This window comes from Tarenaya hassleriana, unplaced genomic scaffold, assembly GCF_000463585.1.
Source record: "Tarenaya hassleriana unplaced genomic scaffold, ASM46358v1 Cleome4, whole genome shotgun sequence".
NCBI lineage: Eukaryota > Viridiplantae > Streptophyta > Magnoliopsida > Brassicales > Cleomaceae > Tarenaya > Tarenaya hassleriana.
This window is the reverse complement of record NW_010966881.1, coordinates 1,484,883-1,496,890: the sequence shown is the minus strand read 5'-3', so window position 1 is coordinate 1,496,890 and position 12,008 is coordinate 1,484,883. Positions and strand designations below refer to the sequence as shown.

The following is a 12,008-nucleotide window of genomic DNA, read 5'->3' as shown; positions in this document are numbered from 1 at the left end:
CGATCAGACACGCATGTTCCGGTGGAAGAACAGCCGGTGATGGACGAAAATACCCCTGGTGGGTCTGCGCAGACGCGGGAGTACTACTCGGACTCGTCTTCTCGGCGGCGGAAAAGCCTCGACCGTTCGAGCTCCGTGAGGAAGACGGCGGCCTGCGTCGTGGCGGCCGAAATCGACGAAGTGAAAACGGTTTCAAACGCCAAGGTCTCGCCTTTACATGACAGAGACCCCAAGGACTTGTATTCACGTTCACAGTCACAGTCCAATTCCTTGAGAGACGACTGCTCCGTGGAGAATTTCGAGGTGGGTTTCCGGGAAAATGCAGGGAACGTGGATAACAAGAAGGCGACAAAGAAATCCAAGCGATGGAGTTGGAACATATTTGGGCTGATTCACAGGAAGAATGGGAATAAATGCGAGGAAGAAGAAGAAGAAGACGATACAGAGAGATTCAGCAGCAGCAGGGGAAGATCCCGGATCGAGAGAACATTCTCAGGGTCGTGGAATGGGGACGCGAGAAAAGGGTTTGATCCGAGGATGATGAGGAGCAATAGCAGTGTGAGTTGGAGAAGCTCCGCCGGAGGGTTCCGCCGGAGCAATGCGGATGGTGGATACCTCAACGGAAAGAAGAGGGCCGACGGGAACAACGGAATGCTGAGGTTTTACTTGACGCCAATGAGTGGAAGCCGGAGAGCGAGAGGCGACGCCAATGGCAAGAAGTCTGTGATGAAGTTTTACTAACGAATGAAATCGAAATCCTCAAAAGATTCAATCTTTTGCTGATTTGGTCGTATTCCTTATTGTTCTTTGTTAAGCTCTTGGGTTAATTGCCTTTTTGTAATATGCTCTTATTATCGTGGGGTGGATTGGTTTAGAGAAACAGACAAAAACATTTTGATTTCTTGCCCGAAAGTTATTTCTGTCTTTGTTTAGTTAACTTAAATCACAACTTTGATGAGAGAATTGAAACTTCTTTGAGCATAGATGTTCTAATTCAATACTATAACCCTTTTTGTGGTTGTGAATCCAAGTATCAAAATGACGAACACAAACGAAATCAATAAATGGGAGAGATTATTTAGTTGATTAATAATCTCGTGTTTTGATGATGGATCTACAAATAAATACCACTAGCGTTACAAAATTGTTTATAATTAAAAAGATATAAACTTTTTTTCTTTCTAATTTCTCTGACCATGAAAGTCAATGGTGCAGCATTTCCTTTCAGATTCAGAGCACATACGTAAGGTGTGAATGTAGCCGAGAGACACACATGGGGCATTGATAAATAAATATCAGATTCTCGGAGAAAAAAATATGATCCTCCGAAAATCTCGCTTAATGCCTTTTCATTTTGTAGATGATTAATCACTTTTTTTTAAAAAAAAAATATTGCATCTCAAAGTCAAAAAGCAACAGAAACAAATTTAGAAAAAGGAAACGAATAATATAAATACAATTTGATGGGGAAAAAAAAGGAGCAAAAAGAGAACTTATTCGAGCCATATTTCTCAAAGTAATTAATGCATTTCTAAAAAACATAGACATGGTTTTAGGGATTCACAACTGCACCAAAGAAGTTGAAGAAATGGATTCCAACGGCGGCCTCCTCCTCTGCCAGAAAATGGCGATTCGGATTGTGGGTTTCGATCATGGCGGAAGACCAGAGAGGAGTTCTCAAATCAATGATACATTTTTCAAATTCAAAAACGAAAGGCACCGACATCCACAGCAACAACAATCTGTCTCAGAGTTCGAGTTCATCTCCCACAACATTCAGTATTCCCTCCCAATTCATGCATGCTCATTGATGATATTCAGCTATGGCTACGCTCTCGGACTCGATTTTCCGACAAAAGCAATCAACTTTCGGAGTACCCAGATGAACATAACCCCCTGAATCAGAAAACTTGTGCCGTCGAATTCAATTTTCGGGCAAAATCAAGCAGCTTTCAGACAACCCGGATGGACATAACCCCTAAATCAGAAAACTTATGCTCCCGGATTCAATTTTCGGGCAAAATCCAGCAACTTTCAGACAACCCAGATGAACGTAACCGGAGATTTGTCCGAAAAAACCCAACTTTGTTCCTCAAATCCATCATAAGGAACCACAAACAACGGAACTGGGAGATTCGAAGGCAATGAAAACAAACAGACGGACTCTGAGACAAGCCCTTGTCGGCGACGGAAGTCGGTGAAGCTGACGAGAAGATTGTGAGAAAAGAATCGCAGTGAAATTACCCGCCACGCTTATCGGAATGTGGGCACACACTATACATGGGCTCTGTTCTTTATATGCTTGGATTAACGTGCGTATCTTTTCTTTGGAACTTTCAATTTTTACCCTCTAAGTTTTGTTATTTGTAATTATAGCCCAATACTTTTGTTTAATATTTTGCTTTCCGAGGATTCCACATTTCACGGACTCAATTATTAAGTTTACATTAGAAAAAATTACAAATGACAAGTATAAAACCGAAGTTTGGTCCAGAAATAAAATCTTTAAAAATTTCCTCCAATACTGATGTAGTGTTTGATTCACAATCTTTCTAAATGTGTTCACATTAAGAGTTTTTTTTAAATTTTATGCAAAAAATATAAATTGAATTCTTTTTAGATAACAGCAACAAAATATCATCTAGAAGTGTTTCAACCATTCAATAATATCAGATAAAAATAAAATATGTGAATGACCTTTGAACTTCGAAGTTTGGAATTGATAGTTTAATAATGACAGATGTGGAATTTAAAAAGTTAATTGGGGTGTGATTGGGATTAAGGTGAAATTGAGGGTAGAATGCAAATTTAATTAAATAAAAAGTAGCCGTTAGAGGAAAAGATTCGTCGACTATATAACAATATGCATGTGAATATACAGCTGGATTCTAAGTATCTTCGAAATTGTTTGTTTGTTTGTTTTCAAAATACGAATATTGGGGAAAGACAGTCACTAAAAGTCTTCCTTTCAAATTTTCAACGTTTTCGTATCAAATGCATTGTTTAAATCATGTGTGACCGTTTCGGTTTGGTTTTAAAAAACCAAATCAAATCGAAAAAACGGTATTTTTTATTTTTTCGATCTGAACGATTTTAAATTCATGAATAATATTATTTTTAGAGAACCGAATTTTTCAAAACCGAACCGAACTTTAAAAAATTCCGAAACAAACCGAACTTTAAAAAATCCCGAAAAATAAATTTTTTAAAAAGAAATCTATCTTTTTTTAAATAAAAATCAAAACTAAACCGAACCGGTATCGAACTCGAACCGTACCGAATATAATTTAAAAACCGATTGGTACCTATTTTTGTAAAACCGAAAAACCGAACCGATGCATTCCCTTCCCGAACCCGAACCGTTTCCAAACGTCCACCCCTAGTTTAAATCCTCCTCAAATCATTCTTTTAAATTTGATTAATTTAATTAAATTCCCCGAATAAAACTATTGCATATATGTTATGGATTAAATGTGCAACCATATGATTATATATATATATATATATATATATATATATAATATGTATGTGTGTCCATAAGCATGCGAGGATTAATTTAAATGATACTTGAATATTTAATTTAATTAATAGAGTTGGATCATCTTGTAAGCAAAAATCACAGACGTTGACTTGGCAGAGACTGAGTAGGGGTGGACGTTTCGGGAAACGGTTCGGGTTCGGGACAGAATAAATCGGTTCGGTTCTTTCGGTTTTACAAAAATAGGTACCAATCGGGTTTTTTATTGTATTCGGTTCGGTTCGGTTTCGGTATCGGTTCGGTTCGGTTTCCGATTTTATTAAAAAAATGATAAATTTCCTTTAAAAATATTCGGTTTTTCGGGATTTTTAAAGTTCGGTTCGGTTCGGTTTCGAAAAAATTCGGTTCTCTAAAAATGGTACCGTTCGGGAAATAACAATGGTTTCGGGTCGGAAAAAATACCGTTTTAACGGTTCGGTTCGGTCCGGTTCCGAAGAACCGAAGCCCTAAGACTGAGAGAGTGACTCGCAGGTCAACGCAACCATTACTTGTGTTTATTATTTCGGTATTAACCTTAAATCAATGTAACACAATTTCTGTTCACAAACTTTGTACCTCATGATATATATAATCATTATCAATACATAAGTTCTAAAAAATAAAAACTAGTTTCTTGCGGTCTCAAATTTAAAAGATTCCTAAAACAATGTCGGGCCAACGAGTTTTAATTAAAGTAATATATTGGAAATAATCATTATTTTATATTACTAAACCAATCAGAGATTTGTATTAAAACATGATTTCTTTTGGACGTATAAATCTAGATTTCTATTGGAAATATGCGATAGTATAAAAATAAATATAGGGTTATATTAGTTAGAAAAAATCGAAACTTATAAAACATAAAATAAGAATTTTTTGTTTATGTTTCCACGACGCAATTTGACATGCTCTAGTTTTCGTCATGTATCGTATATATAGAAATTATACGCAAAACAGTAACTCCAAATGGTAAGACAATTAAATGATGAGAAACTCATTCACACCAATTCATGTTTGGATTTCACAAATTTTCAAGTTTTGTAAACAACGTTATCTTTTCTTTTGTTATGGGCATTCTTAGTGGATATAATATAACATTTCAATTTCAATATAATAAAATGCACATATATATATATATATGTATGTATATATATAGGGTATGTTACTCTTGGACGAATAAAGGATGACAAATAATTACATATAGAAGTTGTAATTGCATGTGATATTATATCATGTGGGCCAGTTAGCACTTTTGAGCCCAATAATCAGACCCACCATATTGCGGGTTTGCTTGGGCTTTTCTCCCCTTTGAGCCCAAGCCTTGTTTCAGGCTTTTCTAGCATCAAATTCATTAAAACATTTTATTTATTTATTTGACCACATTTTAAAACTCAAATTGTCTGCAAGACCCAATTGTTGAGTAGGAAATAATTAAATTGAAATAATTTTTATAAAATTGAAATTTGAATCAGAAATAATCGGAACACAACCTAAATCAATGTGTCTTTCCTATTAGGTATAACTGAGAACATGTCATCTATTTAATTACCGGATGAGTATTCAAATCATATTACCAAAAAGAAAAAAGAATATTAAATTGTTGTTAAAATTAAAGAACAAAAAGGAGGAAATTGACACTTGGCCCTTTTTAACCATAAAACTCATCAAATCTTCCAATATTTAAGATAAAAGATTATTTAACTAAATTTGACCAAAATTCAGTGTTCATTTCTTTTGTCCGACGTCATTTTTGGATCAATGTAGTCTTAACCAAACGGCGTCGTTTCAATTTTTTATGTAGTGAATTTTTTTTTTGAAGTCGTAGCTTTGAAACAAAACCAAAAAAGGGTTTATTGTTTGCTCCATCAGAACAACAACGACATGAAAGCCATTTCTCAACAATTTCTCCTCTCTCTCTCTCTTGTTTCCTAAGCATTCCTAAGCATTCCATGTATGTATGTATGTATGTATGTATGTATGTATGTATGTATGTATGTATGTATGTATGTATGTATGTATGTATGTATGTATGTATGTATGTATGTATGTATGTATGTATGTATGTATGTATGTATGTATGTATGTATGTATGTATGTATGTATGTATGTATGTATGTATGTATGTATGTATGTATGTATGTATGTATGTATGTATGTATGTATGTATGTATGTATGTATGTATGTATGTATGTATGTATGTATGTATGTATGTATGTATGTATGTATGTATGTATGTATGTATGTATGTATGTATGTATGTATGTATGTATGTATGTATGTATGTATGTATGTATGTATGTATGTATGTATGTATGTATGTATGTATGTATGTATGTATGTATGTATGTATGTATGTATGTATGTATGTATGTATGTATGTATGTATGTATGTATGTATGTATGTATGTATGTATGTATGTATGTATGTATGTATGTATGTATGTATGTATGTATGTATGTATGTATGTATGTATGTATGTATGTATGTATGTATGTATGTATGTATGTATGTATGTATGTATGTATGTATGTATGTATGTATGTATGTATGTATGTATGTATGTATGTATGTATGTATGTATGTATGTATGTATGTATGTATGTATGTATGTATGTATGTATGTATGTATGTATGTATGTATGTATGTATGTATGTATGTATGTATGTATGTATGTATGTATGTATGTATGTATGTATGTATGTATGTATGTATGTGTGCATGAATGAAAAGGTGGAAAGAGATAAAAGTGTTATTAGTTGTTTGAGGGGAGATTACATTTAGATTAATATTCATGCATGAAATAGTCCAGTTTAAGTCTATATGTGTATGTGTTTATATATGTGTGTGTGTGTGTGTATATATATATATATTATGAGGTGGAACAAGAAGAATTAAGGTGCATTTCGACCGTTTTAAGATGTGTATATGATACCAAAATGGACATTGACCATCCACATTTTCCAATGTTTAAGTTTTGTGGTCATTTTAATTATACATGTTTGTCTCTTTCGATAGCATATATATATATATATATTTGGTGTTGACCGATATATGGTTCTAACACTATATCGTCATATAAAACAAAAGTGATGAATTAAAATAAAATAAAAGTAAAGAATTTTGCATCTTTGAAATTCTTCTAGCCAATCGCTGACGTTTATTTAAGTATATTATTATGTGGCATGTTTTTCTAGGTAATGTCAATTAGGTGACATTTGATTGACCTTTAAATTTAATTTTGTTGAAGCATTACATATATATGCACGTTACAAAACTTCTAGAAAGGAATTACAGTTTTATCGTAATTTTCATAGTTTTATTATAATGACCATAGTGAATGAATAGAAATTATAGCCGTCATATCATTCAGATTTCAGAAAAATAATCATAGTTAAAGTTTAATAACAAAAATGGGTTACATATGATTTTTATAATTTTACGAGGATAATGGTTTTTTCATATGATTATCATTTGACATCAGTATAAACAAAAAAATATTCAATATTTAGATATCCAAACAATTCGGGTTCGAATTTAGATTATCTGTTTGAATTTGAATTTTAGATTTCACAATTTAATACTCGCCAATATTATCATAATGAAAAATATTTGTTCTATAAAATCACGAAAAAAATATTTATTTTTTAATTACAAAAATCCTTAATATTTAATAAAACAAAATTTATTTAATTTTTTTTATAAAAAAGTTGGATTCGGATATATGATTTTTTTCAGATATCCGAGATAGTCGGATATGATTGTTCAAGAGTTTGAGATCTAGATATATAAAATCGAATTTCAAATATTAAAATCCGAAAGAATGGAATATGGGGTTTGGATATCCGATTTATATTTTTATATATCTCACCTCATTACAATTACAATGTGATGGAAATGTAGTTTTATGACACTTTTTTCTTTTAATTAATTATTAGTTGGGGGAAATTTTGACATGTAAACCATTAGCTGTTGGTTTAGACCTTTCGAACTCAATCTATTGATCAAAAACCGAATCTAAAGCCTATTGAATAAAATCAATAACGTTAAATGTGTCAGTCTTTTATTTTATTACGTGAGTCTGTAAAATTAGTGTGTCAATTATTAACAGTTAAAGAAGATATATTTTCATGGATAAAGATATTAATACATTGTATTCTAAATAAATTCTATTTCAAAATCGATTATACAAGAAGAACCGAAACATATCGAATGAAAACAAAAATTCTCAATGAAATTGGAGATTTTTTATATATAAAAATCGAATTAATATAATTTTTTAAAATTTGAAAATAACTGAACCGAAACCATGTTAAAAAAAAACTTCGTGGTAAAGGTAAAACGACTAAGTAACCAGGTTACACTAGTAATTAATTTAAAATGACATCCTATCCTAAGATTAAATCTCATATGCAAGTATTCTAAAAATAGATAATTCACGACTGAGTGTATTGTCATAAATTAATATGATCATAGTTTACACGAACATATATACACTCACAATCGAAGGTTCCATCTGACAACATATCACATTAATTTGGGATTGACCAGCAGTTAATGTGCGGGCTTTTGGACTTTATGATGTTATTATTTGCTGAAACTGAACCTGTAACTGCAGGAAAATGGACACTTTATGTGACATGCAAGAAAAGAAATAATTGAAAGGGAGATTAAACAAGGGAATTAGATGTAAACCCATATTATAAACATATATATATATATATATTATGTTTTTTTTGTTGACATTTGGTCTAAGAGATTGGTTTTGGTAAGAAGGGGGAATCTTGGGTTCAAAGAATTGGCTTCAGATCGACCTACCACCTAAAACGACGTCGTCTCCTCCTTCTTTCCACCACTATATAAGCTTGCGGTGGCCAGTCATTCATGCAACACAGCGAGAGAGAGAGAGAGAGAGAGAGAGAGATAACACAGAGAACGAAGACAGAGAGAGAGAGAGACAGACACGCATATATATATATAGAGAGAGAGAGAGACGCATATACAGAGAGAGAGAGAGGGAGAGAGAGATGGGGCTTTACCGAGTCGGATTTCTGGTTCTCGTATCGTTCTTCTGTGTTTATCCCTCTCTGACAGAGGGTTTGGTTCGCCATTACAAGTTTAATGTGAGTACATACATGTGTATCCACGCTTCTATATATATATATATGATGAGTGAGTTTTGCGTATGTGTTGTATTTATGTAAACACAAATAACATATATGTATACACATGCACACGTTAATTAGAAAACTAGTAATTATTGTTCTTATATAAATAGTTTCGCATGTGTATATTACTTGTTCCTTTCTTCCCCTTATACATGCATGCATATGTGTGTATAATATGTACTCTTCATCATTGCATGATTTGCATATATGAATCATGGATGTGTATGATTTATTTCGGCAAAGCATACACATTTTCTTGAAATGTTCATACGTATGCATATACACATAACGCGTGTGTATATACGAACGGATTACAATAAAATGATTTAACACGGTAATCGACACTTACGCATTGCCTTGAATGAATATTAATCAAATATGTTTTTTCGGGAAAAATATATATATATATATTTTCACAGATTGTGATGAAAAACACAACGAGGCTGTGTTCGAGCAAGCCAATCGTGACCGTCAATGGCAGATACCCGGGGCCCACAATCTACGCTCGAGAAGACGACACGTTGCTAATCAAGGTCGTTAACCACGTCAAGTACAACGTCTCCATCCACTGGTAATTAATCATGCAACGATTAACAAATTAATCCATCCATTAATTAAAAGGGTTAACTGTTGAATTTTATTGATTAAAATGGGCCGAGCAGGCACGGTGTGAGGCAGTTGAGAACGGGTTGGGCCGATGGGCCTGCTTACATAACGCAGTGTCCGATCCAGCCCGGTCAAGTATACGTCTACAACTATACGTTGACCGGTCAACGGGGAACCCTATGGTGGCATGCCCACATCCTGTGGCTACGAGCCACCGTCCACGGCGCCCTCGTCATCCTCCCCAAACGTGGCGTCCCTTACCCCTTCCCCAAACCCGACCACGAGAAAGCCATCGTTCTAAGTACGTTACAATAATTACACAAGATGATACAAATATTTATCTCTTATAATATGCTTTTTTTGGGATGATTGATGATTATAAAGTATGGTTGTATTGGATTCGTGTGCTGTGGTGGCAGGTGAATGGTGGAAATCGGATACCGAAAACGTGATTAACGAAGCACTTAAGTCGGGATTAGCCCCTAATGTCTCGGACGCTCACACCATCAACGGTCACTCCGGTCCGGTCAAGAGCTGTCCCTCGTCCATGGGTAAATACATTTCTTACGTAACATTTAACTTTTTTTCCCCTGTATTCCAACCGGTTATGAAACACTCTGTTTGTGTCCGAAGGTTACAAGTTATCAGTGGAGCGGGGTGAAACCTATCTCCTAAGACTTGTCAACGCTGCACTCAATGAAGAGCTCTTTTTCAAAGTCGCCGGCCACTCTCTAACGGTGGTCGAAGTCGACGCCCTCTACGTTAAACCCTTCAAGACAGACACCGTACTCATCGCCCCGGGTCAAACCACTAACGTCCTCCTAACGGCCTCTAAATCCGCCGGTAAATACCTCGTCACGGTCTCGCCCTTCATGGACGCGCCCATCGCGGTGGATAACGTCACGGCCACCGCAACCGTTCACTATTCCGGCACTCTCTCCTCCTCGGCCACAGTCCTAACCCTCCCACCGCCGCAGAATTCTACGGCTATCTCCAACAACTTCACCAACTCGTTACGTAGTTTGAACTCCAAGAAATACCCTGCCTTGGTCCCCAAGGAAGTAGACCACCACCTCTTCTTCACTGTTGGCCTCGGTGTCAACCCTTGTCCGACCTGTAAAGCCGCTAACGGAAGCCGAGTGGTCGCCAGCATTAACAATGTTACCTTCACGATGCCGACCACGGCTTTGCTCCAAGCCCATTACTTCAACATAAGCGGAGTCTTCACGACTGATTTTCCAAAGAACCCGCCTCATGTTTACAACTACACGGGCTCTCCTCCGGCTAACCTGGCCACGGAGAAGGGCACGAGGCTTTACAAGCTTCCGTACAATGCCACGGTCGAGGTCGTTCTCCAAGACACAGGAATCATTTCGCCGGAGAATCATCCGGTGCATCTACATGGGTTCAATTTCTTTCAAGTGGGTCGTGGAATAGGTAACTTCAACCCCAAGAAAGACCCGAAAAGCTTCAATCTTGATGACCCGGTGGAGAGGAACACCATTGGTGTGCCCTCAGGCGGTTGGGTGGCGATCAGATTCCGAGCTGATAATCCCGGTATGTGAATGTACATATGTATACATAAATACCCGTATATCATGATCAAAATTTGACAAAGTTCCGATCATTAAATGAATCTTGTGGTGTTTTAGGAGTTTGGTTCATGCATTGTCACTTGGAGGTTCACACGACGTGGGGGTTGAAGATGGCGTTCTTAGTGGAGAATGGCAAAGGACCCAACGAATCAGTTTTGCCGCCACCGAACGATCTTCCCAAGTGCTGATGAATCCATGAAAGATGCCACGTCGGACAAAGACAAATACCAATGAGAGGGGAAAAAAAGAAGAAACCTAAAATGGAGAGATAATCATATTTCACGTGAGATTTGTTATTTTTTTGAGCAAAGGAGAAGAATGGTTTTGCTCAAAACAAAAACAAAAAAAAGAAAAAGGCTTGAATAACAGACCGGATATTGTATTAAAAACATTTTATAATTAATTAAATGAAATGCATGCGGTTATATTTTCATAAGCATTTTTTTATATTAAGCTACATGGACTGACGACCCATGAAATATAAATCCGTAGTCTTTTATATTCAATGTCCGGCAGCCGTAGAAGATATTTTATAGATAAGGTGACAGCCATGTGCCGTGAGGGTTAGATTAAGAAGGCGATAATTACCAGGATTAAGGATAATATGAATGATTAGGAGATGGGTTAAGGATTAAAGAACGAGTAATAAATAAAAATTAAAGGGTTTTTTTTTGTATTGTAAAATTGGCCTCTTTTAAGGGGGGAAAATGGCTTTTGACATTGACCTTGAGCCGACCTCATAGGGAATGGGAGATGCATTTGTGCTTTCGATGTCGACATTTCATCCGCTCCAATTATTCAGTTTACTTCTTTACCATCTTTTCTTATCTATTTTGGTTTTGGTTTACTAATTTTTAATTATAATTTTTGGAGTTTTAAACTTCATGATTCCCTAGACAAAATTAAGAATATTCATAAATTTTATTTTAATTTTGTTTTTTTACATTCCTAGAAAGGAAGAACATGCAATCGATATGTTTCTAATTGATCAAAATATGTTAAATATCGATATATTTATTACTACTATTTTTTTGTTTTCAAATGATCTAATAGAAAATTATACCTAAACTTTATACAATGTAATGTGTTATGTAGATTTCATTTTCAACTTGAATTTTT

General features: G+C 35.1%; 2 protein-coding genes across 2 annotated transcripts in view; both read left to right on the top strand.

The window, feature by feature from the left end:
• The window catches only part of LOC104824521 (UPF0503 protein At3g09070, chloroplastic), a 2,215-nt gene extending 1,311 nt beyond the window's left edge, over positions 1-904 (top strand). Inside the window, exon 2 of the mRNA XM_010556622.1 lies at positions 7-904. Coding sequence (XP_010554924.1) covers positions 7-741 — 735 coding nt within the window. The 3' untranslated portion in view covers positions 742-904. The remainder of the gene's footprint in view (positions 1-6) is intronic.
• Positions 905-8,469: 7,565 nt separating this feature from the next.
• LOC104823387 (laccase-4) lies at positions 8,470-11,322 on the top strand. Its single transcript, XM_010554951.1, has 6 exons — positions 8,470-8,643; positions 9,108-9,259; positions 9,351-9,595; positions 9,714-9,845; positions 9,928-10,851; positions 10,947-11,322. The coding sequence occupies exons 1-6, from the start codon at positions 8,548-8,550 to the stop codon at positions 11,075-11,077; spliced, it is 1,680 nt and encodes a 559-aa protein (XP_010553253.1). The 5' UTR covers positions 8,470-8,547; the 3' UTR covers positions 11,078-11,322.
• The last annotated feature ends 686 nt before the right edge of the window (positions 11,323-12,008 follow it).